The 14,932-nt window shown below is 41.7% G+C and overlaps 2 protein-coding genes across 5 annotated transcripts; one reads left to right on the plus strand and one right to left on the minus strand.

The window, feature by feature from the left end:
- Nucleotides 1-255: 255 nt before the first annotated feature.
- On the plus strand, nt 256-8,506 carry rabgef1 (RAB guanine nucleotide exchange factor (GEF) 1). 3 transcript variants are annotated; one of them, XM_073479946.1, is made up of 9 exons: nt 256-537; nt 2,909-3,100; nt 3,287-3,498; nt 3,907-4,073; nt 4,170-4,251; nt 4,737-4,869; nt 5,197-5,288; nt 5,500-5,756; nt 5,883-8,506. In XM_073479946.1, the coding sequence occupies exons 2-9, from the start codon at nt 2,922-2,924 to the stop codon at nt 6,294-6,296; spliced, it is 1,536 nt and encodes a 511-aa protein (XP_073336047.1). In that variant the 5' UTR covers nt 256-537; nt 2,909-2,921; the 3' UTR covers nt 6,297-8,506. The 3 variants fall into 3 exon arrangements, with proteins under 3 accessions (XP_073336047.1, XP_073336048.1, XP_073336049.1); XM_073479947.1 differs by having other exon boundaries at nt 457-557; XM_073479948.1 differs by lacking the exon at nt 256-537 and having other exon boundaries at nt 2,853-3,100.
- A 1,214-nt stretch (nt 8,507-9,720) lies between these two features.
- Nucleotides 9,721-14,230, minus strand: kcnj6 (potassium inwardly rectifying channel subfamily J member 6). 2 transcript variants are annotated; one of them, XM_073479443.1, is made up of 3 exons: nt 13,333-14,230; nt 9,898-10,138; nt 9,721-9,843 (listed from the first exon to the last, which is right to left on the minus strand). In XM_073479443.1, the coding sequence occupies exons 1-3, from the start codon at nt 14,228-14,230 to the stop codon at nt 9,786-9,788; spliced, it is 1,197 nt and encodes a 398-aa protein (XP_073335544.1). In that variant the 3' UTR covers nt 9,721-9,785. The 2 variants fall into 2 exon arrangements, with proteins under 2 accessions (XP_073335544.1, XP_073335543.1); XM_073479442.1 differs by having other exon boundaries at nt 9,721-10,138.
- Between the last annotated feature and the right edge of the window lie 702 nt (nt 14,231-14,932).

Consider the following 14,932-nt stretch of genomic DNA (forward strand, 5'->3'; position numbering starts at 1 on the left):
AACTACAGATTACAGATAATATAATGTGATTTTATGACCCCTTAGTCAATAATAATAACAATAATAATAATAATGATAATAATAATAATAATAATAATAATATCAGTGGGATAGTTTTACAATGAAAAATAAATAAATAAATAAAAAAATGCTCCCCACCTTGCTCGCTCGTCGTGTCACATGACGCTCGCCTTCACATGTCCGGTTACACGTGACGTCACGTACCAATCCTTGAATATTTGTCCCTGATGCGGAAGTAAATAGACTACTCAATTGAACTAGCTATTCACGGACAAAACAATCCTGTACATTTGAAATAGCGGTGGAAAACAACTACTCTGGTCCCGCTTTGAGACAATAAATCAGAGACACGTTTCTAATCTCGGTAAAGCCACGTCGTCGCTGGACTTCCGCGAAGGTCGTGGATGAAACGTCACTGTCTCGACCCTGTGGACCGTGGTCGCCTCACACGGCAGCGAAGAAGAGGAGGAGGAGGAGGAGGTCTGCTGCTGCCTATGATCGCTGAAAACATTACGGGTGAGCACCAAAGCAGCGCAGTGAGTACGAGACATGGTTAAAGTTAAACATAACTGATAAGACTTTGTGAATAATCGCCTCGGCCGACTTCATCTGTGTGATAGCTAAGTGCAACACTGCAACGTGTTTAGCTAACTGGACCGACAGACGTGTGACAAATTAAAGGAAAACCCCTGAAAAATGAGTGGGGACACAACCAAAGGTGCTTTCAGGGTCAGATGCCTTCAGACAGAGCAGAAGGACTAACTGAGTAGTATGAAGATTAAACAAATTGTTGGCTATGCATAGGCCTTCACAGTCACCAGATCAAAACTAGCCTACCTTGAACAACCTATGGTAGATGTTTGGCTCCTCATCAACCAGCATCAAAACACAAAATGAGGGATTATCTTCTGTAAGGACGTGTTTATCCTTCCAGTGGAGATTTTAGAGACTTAACGAGGAGATTAAGGTGCAAGAACAGCTTACTAACTACATCCTTACTAACACACTTCAGGGTCTATAAACTATCCTGTCCAGGGGGCCACATGAGGTACCTGGAAGTCATTAACAGGCTCTAACAGAGTCAATCAAGGCTGGACCAGATCCACTCACACCTTCAGGGGGGTCCAAAGCTCCAGGCTGTCTGTCTGGCATTTATATTACTAGTTAATTACTTGTTTGGTAATAACTCAGAGGTAGACCGATTATCAGGGCCGATATTCAGCATTTTTCCATTTATCGTTATCTGTCAGATTGCTGATAAATCTCCACCCTCAGGACTTGCGGACTCAGCCCCTCTTGAGTCGTACGGACCATGACGTGTTCACTGTCAAGTCTGCGAGTGCGTGAGACCGCAAGGCAAATGTATAAGTCGCTGATAGACAGCCGTAAAGACTACAGTAATAAAATTAATTGGATTACCTCTAGAACTTTCTGTATCACGATGTGGTTATTGAAGTAACGTTTCAACCTCACGTCTGTATCGCCATGAATTGTGGAAAAGTAAATCAGTGAAGTTTGCTGAAGTCTCTCTTGAGAGGCCTTGTGGACTGGATATATTGGACAGCCCTCGAAACTCACTGACTTCCCGCGAACGCACCCGAAAAGTCCACAAGTCTGCAAGTGCAGTGAAATAACTGCAGCGGAGAGGAAGAAGAAGTAGCAGAAAATGCCATTACTCAAGTAGAACAGTACTTGAGTAAATTGTACTTCACTGTCACCGGTTGTTCGAAATTTTGACACAAAGATTTTCATTTTTAAGGCAAATGAATATCGTTTCCAAATATCAGTTTTCACTCAGGTGGCTCCTTCCTAGTATTGAGACTCTGCCTTATAGGGGGTCGCTATGTGAACATGTAGTTGAACCACCTTAAACCTGCAAAAACACACCACTGACGTACCATCAACTTGTGAGTGATATGTGGAACTTTACAGATTAACATCACATTTTATTTGGAGTCGTGTTTTCTGGCCACCTGGTGAATGTCAGTTCAATATTTACGCTCTTTTAGCTTGATTGTGGATCCGCCTACCGGAGATTTATAGCATTTCTGTACATGTATAGATAGATATCTACACATTCACCTTATCCCTGCTGTCTTATATTTTTATTCTGTATGCTCTGTTTTTCTTTTTATTTATTTATTATTGTATTATTATGATATACATTTTATTTCCTAGTTACTATTTACCATTTCTACAGTGGAGTCTCTAAGCAAAAGATTTTCACACGAGTGTACTGGTACAATCTGGGTGTACATACTGTTTGGTAAGGTTAGATAAACTGGCCAATAATATCACCAGACAGGCACTAATACCTTGTGTTTTCTTTTTTGTAAAGACAGGATACTGACTTGAGACTTGGACTAAAATGACCTCAGTCACATGTCTGCCACCAACTCAGAAATATCTGTCTCTTTAGCTGCTAAATGTGTTCACTAGTTTGTTGCTAACTTTGTCTGTGAGCTGTTTGATGCTGAGCAGGTGGTGTATACGAGGTCTTTTAGAGCTTCTTCACTGAAATCAGCCGCCTGCTGCTGCTGAAAATAATCTCACCATTGAGAGTGAGCCAAAATCAAAAAGGCTGCGAGCCAGACGGTAAAATAATGAGCTGAAACTCGCTGTGTTTCTAGCAACTTTAAGGAGTAACTGTGACAAACATGTTTGCAAAAGCTTCGTTTCCTGCAAACATTTTAGCGTTCACCTGGTGTTGCGTGTCTTAATACCTGATCAACATGATTGGATATGCTGTTTTTGTGCAAAGTGTGAGACCTGTGCCTCAGACACAGCGTCTATAAACTGTAATAATCTGAGATTGTGTCATAAACACACGATGCAGGCAGCACAAACAACTCCACCAATAAATTACATTATGAATTTCTCACTCCAGGTCGTCCAGCATCATGAGTCAGCGGACGGAGCGCCGAGGGATCCATGTGGACCAGTCAGACCTGCTGTGCAAGAAAGGATGCGGTTACTATGGTAACGCAGCATGGCAGGGCCTGTGCTCCAAGTGCTGGCGGGAGGAGTACCAGCGGGTACGGCAAAAACAGATCCAGGACGACTGGGCCTTGGCAGAAAAGTAAGACGTTGCGCTGCATCGTGACCGACACCTTCGCTTCAAATTACCCTCGTTGTGTATCGCAGTAGGTTATTTAGATTGGAAGTTTTCCTCTGTCAAATAAGTGCAGCTTGTTATGTTACTCCAGATCATCATAATTTCCCTCTGATTACTGGCATTTGCTCTGTCAAACGTCCCTGGCACCAGGCTGCAGCGGGAGGAGGAGGCAGCATATGCCAGCAGTCATGGAGCGCAGACACAGTCCCACTCCCATTCCACAGCGCCACAGCCTCACCCGGGACACGCCTCTCTGGGACCCTTCTCCAAGTTTGAGGAGAAGAAGACCAACGAGAAGACACGGAAAGTGACCACCGTGAAGAAGTTCTTCAGCCCTTCTTCACGCACTGCTCCCAAAAAAGGTATGACATTAAAGGGCAAATTCACAAAGAATTGATAGAGGACACTGATAGCACCATGGACCATTTCAAGGTCCAATTCATGAAAGATAACGTGCTAGTGATACGACAGCTCGGACACGCTCATAAACAACGGGCAACACAAGCTGCACTAAATGCTTCTAAGTGATATTTGTTATCTTGTGAACATGTATTTAGTTTTCTTGTGTAGAGTTTAATTTGTTTTCATGCCAATAAAGCTTATTTTGACATTTTGATTAACTACCACCAACTGCTGAGGCTCACTAATTAACATTTTACATCTTGTCTTGTCGTCTGGCAAAGTTGGCTCCGTGTAGAAACAGATTGCGGAGGAGGAAAGGCAGGCAGCCAAAAGTATGGCTTTTTATAAATGTGCTTCTTCCTCACCAGAAACCCAAGAGGGTAAGACCCCCAGTCCGTCCATCAGCCGCCACGCCAGCTTCGAAACGGACCAGGTGTCCAAGGACTTTGTGGACTTCTTGAAAAACCTCCAGAAGCCCGGACGGGAGATCCATAAGCAGTGCCGAGCCTTCATTGTCAACATGTCGAGCAAAAAGGTTTGTGATTTGACGTCTGGTGTAGCCTTTATAATAAAAAAGTGTGTTTTGATGATCTGATCGGCGCTGTGAGCTTCTAACTTCTTTTCGTTTCAGGACCTGAGTGCTGACGAGCTGTCGGAGTGTGTTCAGGATTTCTACCAGAACATGGCTGACCGCTTGATGAGTCACTTTAAAGGTTGGTTCTGCAATCATCCAACAATCACTTCCATTAAAGGGGAATTCCGGTATTTTTATATATTTATCGGGTTGTTATGACATTTTATATCCAAAAGTCAAATATTCTGGGAAAAATGTTCTGGCCACCACAGCTTAGAAATAACAACTTGACCGGTGCGTGGAGGCGAACAACTACGAGCAAGTAACTCTAATTAAACCGACGGCCAATGTTTACGTGTTGGGGTGCGTTGTAAACGATGAGTATAAATGATTTACATGTATCATCAGCTGGCATCAACCAGCTCATTCCAAAACCTTTGGTAAGTTTGAATCATTTACAAACCCAAACATGTAAATATGGTGCCCAGGTTTTAAAAATACCTGAACTCCCCTTGAAAACGTTCCTATAAATCAGAGTTTGTAGCGACCACTTGATGGCAGCAGATCAGGTTTTTTCCACCTAGCTCCAGCTCTTATGTGTTCTGACTAATCTTTGTTTACCAGGCTCTTCAGAGTCTGTGGAGCAGGTGATGGACCAAGTGGAAAAGTACATAATGACTCGTCTGTATAAGAGCGTGTTCTGTCCAGAAACCACCGACGATGAGAAGAAGGACTTGGCCACGCAGAAGAGGATCAGGTATAATAGCAAATGTAATGGTAGTAATGGTAATGACATAGTGTGTCAGTGTGACATGTAGTGGGAGAGTGGGCGTCTTTATGTCACAGAGTTCACGTGCTTTTTCAAATTTGCTACACGTTCCTTTAGAAAGCATCAATGCTCGTCTTTAATCTTCAGCAGTGTGTGAAAACATCCGTCTGAGTGCAGTCCTGCATAGTTGATAACACAGATTACATTGTTATTTCCATGTTCTTCTTACATGTGAATGATCAGTCGCAGCTGCTCACAAGTGAATTTAACAAATGTGTTTCAAGCTTTAGCCGTCCTCTCTTCTCTGATGTGCAGGGCCTTACACTGGGTGACCATCCAGATGCTGTGTGTGTCGTTTGATGAAGAAATCCCTGAAGTCTCTGAGAACGTGGTCAAAGCAATAACAGGTCGGAGTGTGTGCTTCTGCTACATACATGCCAATTAATATTTACGTCTCAAACAGCGGAAACCAGTAATTTTTCTGCCTTTTTGAGTTAAAAATGATGTACACAATGAATCAATTATCAAAAAAAGTGGCCGACTGATTGTCTGATGACTAATTTCCAGCTGTCGCTGTGATAAAACAAGTGTTTTTGTGTCTTTCTTTGTCTTTTCCAGATGTCATTGAGATGGACTCGAAGAGGGTTCCTCGGGACAAACTCGGGTGCATCACACGCTGCAGTAAACACATCTTCAGTGCCATCAGGATCACCAAGAATGAGCCGGCCTCAGCCGACGACTTCCTCCCGGCACTCATTTACATCGTGCTCAAGGCCAACCCTCCACGACTTCAGTCCAACATCCAGTACATCACCCGCTTCTGTAACCCCAGCAGGCTGATGACCGGGGAGGATGGATACTACTTCACCAACCTGGTCTGTGTCCACCCGTTTCCAGTCTTTATGCTAAGCTAAGCTTAAGATTGAGGCCATGTGATCTTGCTGTCAGACTCTCAGCCATCTTTTCAGCTTCTGTGTCTCCTGTGTTTTGGTTTTTTCCAGTGCTGTGCGGCGGCCTTTATCGAGAAGTTGGACGCTCAGTCTCTCAACCTTTCCCCAGAGGAATTTGAGCGCTACATGTCGGGCCAAGCTTCACCGCGATTCAACAGCTCAGAGGTCGACTGGGCCCAAAGCGGCCCGGCACCTGCCGCGACCAACCCCGTCTTGGCTCAGCTCAATCACAACCTGGAGCTGCTGTCGGGGCTCAGCAGCCGGCAGGAGTCGCTGATGGAGGCCGCTCAGAGCCTGCAGACCGACCTCCTCTCCTGGCCCGAGGGTGTAAAGCGGGAGGTGAACGACATCCTGGAGAAATACCCACTAGAGATTCTGCCTCGCGAAGTTTCTGCGATTGATGCCAACAACATGGACAATGACAACCTGCCACCACCTCTAACGCCCCAGGTGTTCGCTGGGTAGTGGCGCCTGCAAAGGGAAAAAAAAAGATTTGGTTTCAGCGAAGGTACTCCTGCTTTTAAATGTCAGCTCATTGCCTGTGTTTTGAGTTTGATGGTAGCTTCTTCTGCACCTTAAACACCCCATCACTCCAGTATTTATAAAAGCAAAATCAGTTAATTCAATGGAATAGAAGGGAGGGAAAATAACATTAATAACAACAATTGACTTGACGTAAAACATTCATGGCATTAAGGAAGTTGTCTAGACAGGGCTTACCTTCGAGGGAACGGAGAGCCGCAGAGTTCAAAATGGACGCTAATGTAGCTCGGTAGTTGTGTGGCAACATCTATTTTTATTCAGATTTCTTTGTCAGAGTTAAAACTCTTGTTTTTTTAGACAGTTAATGAGACAACAGCTGATGCAAATAATGTTTCTTGAATAAACAGTGGGAACTTTCCCAAAAGTGAACAAAGCAAACTTGCTAATTGAAAGTTAGCAAGCTAGTTAGCATGGAATCCTTATTTTCCCTTCTTCAGTATCTCTTATGGTGAAAATAAAACAATGTACAATCTTGATAACAAAATGTCAGGAGGGATTAATTGGCACAGTACAGAGATAAAAGAAAGAAAGAGAGATATTAAAACTGAAACTAGCACGGCCTGTTAGCACGTTAGCAGCTAGTAGTTCACCAAAGGGGCTAACTAACTGTACATATTTGTGGTTTGAAAACTAGCCTAATATTCTCTCTTGTAGTGCGTTAGGTGTGAAAAAAACGGTGCTAAATTACTTTAAAAAAACAACCTGCTAGACACATGAAGAACAGCTTTAGCTTGTTTGAGAAGCTAACATTTATGCTAACTCCATATATCCTCTGGAGTTAAACTGAAAGCATGAACCTCTCCTGTTCTTAGTTTGATCGTACTGCCTTCAAAACAAATACAGAAAATATAGAAATTTTACAAACAAAACCATCATTTTTAGCACCTTTTTGCTCCTTCCCCCTCAAGATAAAAACGTAATGATGCGGTTACTTCATTGATAAACACAAAGCCATCATGCACAGCAGGCAAATTATCAACAGCACGTTAGCTGACCAACGTTAAATGTTAGCACTAAGTTGGATTTCACTCCTTGCTAATGTTAAAATGCTAATGACAGGTACAAACATCTTTATGAAATACTGAGGAAGTTATATCTGCCCAGGAGCAGCCTAAATAATATATTTCACTCCTTGTGTGGCTTTCTTGTATTTTTTATTTCACTTTAATTTTATACAGAGGTTGCAGTACTGTAAACAGGCCTCTGGTGTGGTGTTGAGGGGGCCTTCATCATGATCATCGTGCTCTTTCATCGCAGTCGCTAAATGTCACTGTTTCCACTTTTAGCAATATTTTACAGGAAGTATAAACTTGTGTTTTATGCGATGTGTTGATTTTCGGTCTGAGGCCAGTGTGACTTGTTAAAACATAATCCCATTTCTCTGAGCTGAGCTGTTTATGTGTCCGTTACGGAGCTCGGTGAAGTGAAAACCGCTCTGGATCAAGATCACATTTTCTCATTACTGTCAAGCATCAAATTAACTTGAAGAGGTCCTTCAGTTTGTTTTTTTTATAAACACACCATTTTTTAACATCGTACTGTAGTTTTAGAGCTAACTATATTTTGGCAGGCTTCCTGCATGTTCACCTCAAAACACTCTGAATAATGTATTTTCAAAATGTTGTTTTATTTTGTCATTTGGTGATGTACTGTATAATATTGGGTGTTGTCTGATTGCCTGTTGAAACACTGCTGTCGTACTACTGACTTTGTTGTGGATCTTCTTAGTGTGACCGAGCAGAACAACATCACTTTTAATTAAACGACTAGCATTGAGTTAAAAGCTCATACAAGCCTGTAAAATGCTTGATCACAGAAAATTACACACTAACTCAACTGCAGAGAGAACCAGGGCGCTGCTTGGCATGTGTGGCTTTAACTAACTGAGACTAACATGATATTAGCAAACTGAAATGAACCTGTTCAGTCTTAAAGCTAACTTGGTTCACTTATAAGGGTAAATCTGGTGATGGTTTGTATTTTTCTTATTGTCAACAAATCTCTTGAAAATACTAAAACCAACAATGACTTGATCAACTGACATGTATTGTTGCCATATCTTCTTCCTCTGTCCCGTAACGCTCCATTGTTGTCCAAAAACAATTAAAAACACATCAGTGAGCCTCACTGTTGACCTGAGTGACGTGTTCCTTCACAACCTCGAACTCTCAAGCTTTTTTTAGCTGTTGTTTTTTTGAAATCACTCTATTACTATATGTGTTTTCTATAAATTGATCAACCTACAAGTTGTAAAGTTAGAGTTAGAATAGTAGACATTTTTAAGACACGTAAGCACTTTATATAACTCAATCGTGGGACATTTAATGATGTTTTTTGTTCTTGTGAAACAAAACATGTAAATATCTTCAGCCTGTAGTAACCAGAGACCTTATTTCAGGCATTTAACCAAAAACCAATTCAAAAAACCCATTGACTCCGGAGCAACAAAAGGCTTTATACTACTGTAAAAGAGACCTGTAAAGACACTTTAACGTCTAAAATGGTGGAGTTGCCCTTTAAGTAAAGGATCCCAGTAAAATCAACACGTAGAAAGAGAAAAAGTCAAGTAACACAATTTGCAATTTACTGTTTATTATTTCTGATACTGTTAGGTGACATGTGAGGGATTCCTGGAGACTAAAACAGCGACTAACCTCCACCAGAGGCCTCCAATGTGCAAAAGTGACGAGATGCAGTTTTAAAGGGCCATTGTCTGAAGTCACTCGGCTGCAAACAGCAAGTCATGGCTTCACGAGGAGTTGTACTGTAGACGTGTCGACGTACTACCTTCAACAGACATTTATCATTCGGGGAAGTATTCGTCATTGGTTTCAACTAGTTTGCATCCATTGAGATGTACGTGTTCCTTATAGCATTATCATCATACAGTATATATACACAATACAAGATAAATTAACTGCTGATAATGTTTATACATGCTAATATATTTCTGAAAAAAACAATAATGAAAGCTTTATACATACAGTAAGGCATAGAATATATACAGAACTAACCTAAAGGTATTATTAGTATCAAACATCTGTCAAATATTCACACCGCAACAAAACAAAGAATTCAAAACGTTTCATAGTATATACAAAAATACTTATGCAAATGCCCCTAGGAATATCTTAATAGAAAAAATAATAGGAATCTCATCAGGAGGACATCACATTATATTTGAAACATGCACTTGCCGCAGAGGGTTATCAGTTCAGCGGTGGGTCACATGTCTACATAGATGTTGTTTTTGGGGTAAATCACTGAGAAAAAGCGGTTCTTGGTGCAGGGATACTTGGTCTACTGTGCTCGTTTTGTCCTCGTTTAGTACTTCAAAAGTCTCACCGCAGGCTCGTGCGGCGAGACGTACAGTACGCAATAATCTCATATGGACCTCAAACGTGCCGTCTCTCACACTTTGGACTCGCTCTCGATGTTGGCAATGTCCCCGTTCCTCTCAGTCTGCTGGCTCTTCCCCTGCTCGTCCAGGCTGGTCTTGGTCTCCTGACCCTCCTGCTCGGACTCTGGCAGTCCCTGCTGGCTCAGCTTGCTGGCCATCGACCAGGTGAGGGGCAGGCGGCTGCGGTTGGCCATGTCAGAGAGCTCTTTGGCACTGTGAGGGGGTGTGTTGGTTTCGTAGATGTCGTGGAAGCTGTTGTAGTCCACCTCGTAGAAGCCGTCCTCCAGCGTCAGGACCGGGGTGAAGCGGTAGCCCCACTTGATCTCGCTGCTGACGTAGGAACTCCTCGCCTGGCACGTCATGCCTGGACACACAATGCAACAATGATGATTAAAAGTGGGGTGCATACAGCGGATTTATGGGAAAGTCAAATTTGAGCAACCTTAGAGGGTCAGTTTATTCAAATTACAACAAAAAAACAAACGTTTTTCCACTTTTCTCTGATGGTTCTGCTTGTTTTGTTCAGGTTTTGAGATATTTGTCTCTCAAATTTCTGCCTTTTCCCTAAAATGTTGGTTTAAATGTTTTATTTTTAACATTTCTGTTACAGATAATGTGTATCATCCGAGTACAATGTGTCAATAACTGTTCTGTGAATACTTTTCTAATAAATAAATATAGCAACTATAGCACTTTCAGACCATTCAGAGTGCAGCCGGGGATATAGATCATTTAGTTGATGATCAGAAACAGATACAGATAATAACAGTGCACTTGCTCATCCCAATAAGTATATGCATACAAGTATAGTGTTGCCATGGATTCACAGTGCTGAGATGCTACAACTTGTACCACGTTTTTCTTTATTTTAGCGTATAATCGTTGACATTTTCGCAAATTGGTTCAGTAAAAGTATGCTGAATTACCTTTAAGCAGCTCTTGTTTGTGCTGCATCTATAAATGTACAGACAACTATCATTGTTTTCATTTGATAGTGATGAAAACTTAAAAATATAAGGATTCTAAGGCAAGTTCTGCAGTTAGGGGGAGCATCCTTTCTCTACGATTACTCTGTGTACATTTAGTCAAGTACTATACTTAGGTTCAATCTTGAGGTACTTTACTTGAGTATTTCCATGTCTTGCTTTTTTATACTTCCACTCTAAATATATATAGGCTAAAATAAAACAAGTTGTAGCATCATAGCTATGATTACTTGTGGATTTATTTGGGCTGGACATGGAAATATGGACATGTAAGTCAGACTAAATCAAGTTACGAGTTATGAGGGACGAAGGAGCACAGATTTTGAAGGCAAACTAACTTCATGTTTCTGTAAAACACCTGTCCTCCTCCTCACCTCATGCAGTATTGTTGCCTCACACCTCTCCCTTCAGCTGTCTCATGAAAACCTCAGCTCTAAATAATCCACAGACCAGCTTTTGTTTTCAAGAAGTGAAAGTTTCTTGTCTCTACGGTCGGCATTGTTGGTCGTTTGTTTGGCGTTTCGAACATGTCTGCTTTTCACTGTCACACAGCCTGAAAGTTTTGAACCTGACCGATAAGATGATTTTATCATTGCACATATGTTTTATTCAGTCTTGGAGATCTGAACTCTATCATCCATTCCTTCACAGTTAACCAGACAGATCTCTCTGTGTCTCAGAGGCCAGTGTCTTTTAATCACTGTCAGATATCATTTACTTGTGTTTGGAGACATGAATCAGTGTCCTGTTTGGCTCGGCTGTCAGCAGGAAAGTCCTCTGTGAGGCTCCAGCAGCAGCTGCTTGAAGCCACACTACTCAGACATTATGTAATTGGTTTCATTTTCTTATGACTGTTAGTGAGAAAAATGATTACATACCATTTTCTACCAGATATCAGGCATCTTAACACCATCTTATCCAACTTATTATTAAACATTTAAGTTGAGATGTTGGGCGAAGCTATTGGGGGAGCTCACAGCTCTAGTTTCTGCCTTCACATTTGTCTTTCTATACATATTTCAGTTAATGTTGACAGGCAGTTGACGAGTAATGGGCATCAGTGTGCTGGTTGTCACACAGTGGTTTAGATCTGACAGCAGCAAAGACAGAATGAAGTCTTCTATAGATCTGTATGTCAGACACAATCATGTATACTGTGAACGGGGAGATTTGAAGTTGTATTATGAGACATGCAAAGAATGGTTTGAGTTGACAGTAATGATGAGATATAAAGTCTAAAATTCAGTTAAACTGTGTATAAGCATGGGGCTAGGAACATGGGGATGGGATACGCAGGTCTTGGAGACTGTGTGCGCTGCATCACGTCGCCGGTGCCTCGGACAAAAAGCTGCACTTCAACACGCCGCACGTGTGAGAGGAAATAACTATATACTTCAGATATACAAAAGATCGTTAAGATAAGGCAGTGTTTGTTAACCATTTTTCACACCACTCCGGCTAATATAGTGGCTTCAAATCAAGATGATGTCTGTTGAAAAGTTGCAAATGGCACTGGAGAACAGGTGGGTTGGATACTGTAGCGACAGGCTCGAGGGATTTTCCCTTTTCTTTTCCCCGTTTCTCTTCTCGTGCATTGATTCGCTTAGCTGATCAGTCAATCAGAGTGATTAGGGCCACAGACACTCACTGACAGGGCTAGATATGTAGCGATATATCGGTTTCAAGGTTTCAAAATTGACAATTATCGTACTGTGTGCATTTGCTTGTCTACGATATTGAATTCTACTATATAAGTGTTTTTTAAATTACATATATTTCAAGGTTATATCAAATGTCATGTGTCAGGACATACTAGCTTATGAAATTCTAATAAAGTGCCGTTTCAACCAAAAAAAAATTGCAACTGATAATAATACCTTTTTTTTTTTTTTTGATACTGCACGTCATAAAACCATGATGTTTTCTAAGATGGTTATCATACGGTGAAGATCTCATACCGCTGCAACCCCTAACATTAACCCGCTCCACACAACATGCTGGTGTTTAGCAGGTATGTTTCACACTATGCTCACCATCATATTTTAGTGTGTTAGCATGCTAACATTTGCTATTTAGCTCAAAACACAAGTACAGCGGAGGCTGTTTTGCAGGCATTTAGTCATAAACTGAAGGATGTTGGATGATCGAAAACTTTGACCTGATGGATGAGACATTTTACTAAAGCAACAAAAGTAAGTACTGTAGGATTCATTGTCAACTTCATGGTAATCCATCAAAGAGTTAATGGACCAACTGACAGACCAATATTAAGCCGTGGATTAAAATCTGTCATTGCATTGTTTGTTAAACTGAATGAAACTAATAAAGAACATTTTTAAAAAGACAATATCGCTTATTGAACTGCATTGTACTCTTGAAACAGGTCTGTGCTCAATAAAAATGAAGTAAATGAGGTCCTTAAATCCGAGGTAATGAAACACAATAATCATGTATTTTCTAAAATAACATGCGGGATAAAAGGAACAATTAATGTACACTTTGTTGTGATCTATGCACAGTATCATCCTATATTCAGCATCTAATTGTGGCCAAAGGACGTCTGAAAACTCACCTGTGGCCTCCACCATCCCCTCCAGAATCACAACGATCTCCAGGTCTTCCTTGGCCAGGTATGCTTGTGAGATATCCCAGAAGGGGCTGTGCTGGTTTATCTCATGGCAGATGATGAGCGGCGACACGAGGAACAGCCTGTCATCTCCCGTGTTGTAGCCCACATTTATGTCCGTCTGGTTCAAAGGGATGAACTCCCCTTCCTTGGTCTGCTTAGACTTGATGAGCTTGGCCCTGATTGACGCCTCCACGATGTGCGAGTTTCGGAGGTCTCCAACTCTGAACATCAGGCACAGCCGTCCATCTCTCATCGAGATGACCGCATTGGTGGAAAACACTAGTGTCTCAGCTCGCTTCTTGGGCTGTGAGATCTTAACAAACATGCAGCCAACCATGAAGGCATTCACGATAGATCCCAGCACCGACTGAATTAAAAGCAGAAGTATCCCCTCGGGGCATTTGTCCGTGATGACTCTGTATCCATAACCAATGGTGGTCTCTGTCTCAATGGAGAACAGAAAAGCTGATACAAACCCATTGAGGTTATTGACACATGGAGTCCACTTGTTGTCTGCTAAATGCTCCAGATCGCCCCGGAGGTATGCAATAAGCCACCACATGAAGCCAAAGAAGAGCCACGTCACTGTGTACACCAGCACGAAGATGAAGAGGTTGAACCCCCATTTGAGGTCTACCAGCGTGGTGAAAATGTCCGTCAGGTAGCGGTACGTCTCCCGGATGTTCCCGTGATGGACGTTGCATTTCCCGTCTTTCCGGACGTACCGCTGGACCTTCTTTGTTCTGGCTACCTCTGTAAGCCGTTTAGGCAGGTCCTCACGGGCCTGCTTTGGCAACTTGGGCTGTCTGATGATGGCCGGGCTCTCCACATCCTGCTCCATGGGGTTTCTAGGTCGATTCAAGCCTGTTAGAGAGGAAAAATGTGGTAATTGGTTGTAATTAGCAAGTGCAAGAAGCTTTTTTCTGCTTTCATTCAGAGCAAATGCACATGAGACTTTCTGTGGTGGAAAGAGACAAACTACCTTTACAATAAAAATTAAAATTCTGAGGTACTTTCAGTTTTCAGTTTTAAAAATGTTTTACTGCACTACTTTTTACAGCTTTAGCTAATAGTTACTTTGAATATTAAAGGACAAGTTCACACAAAACTGATAACATTTACACCCATGACACAAGGTCCAGCTCATGCACCCACATCAGACAGAGTGCACGCTAATGCTTTAAGCTGAGCAGCTACAGTGAGGATTTTGGCTTTATAAAGGCTTTAAATAACGTCTTTTCAAAACAATTTGGGATCTCAGGGCTTCGGAAGACTTGGACGAGCTGTATGGAGCTATTGTATGTTTTTTTTCCAGTTGTTTTTGGATTTTTAAAACAAGTCTACGAAACGTCACCTGACTTTCCATCGACATGAGGGTGAGTATATAATGACTCTTAATGAATTTTCATTTTTGGGTGAACTTATCTTTTAAGTTATCATAACATGGTCAAGTAAAAAATCACATCAAAATTAGTAGACAAAACTTTAGAGGAGCATTAAAATGCACAATACATCAGAAATAATACACCATTCTGTCACCGAT

The sequence above is a fragment of the Pagrus major genome, chromosome 13, assembly GCF_040436345.1.
Source record: "Pagrus major chromosome 13, Pma_NU_1.0".
NCBI lineage: Eukaryota > Metazoa > Chordata > Actinopteri > Spariformes > Sparidae > Pagrus > Pagrus major.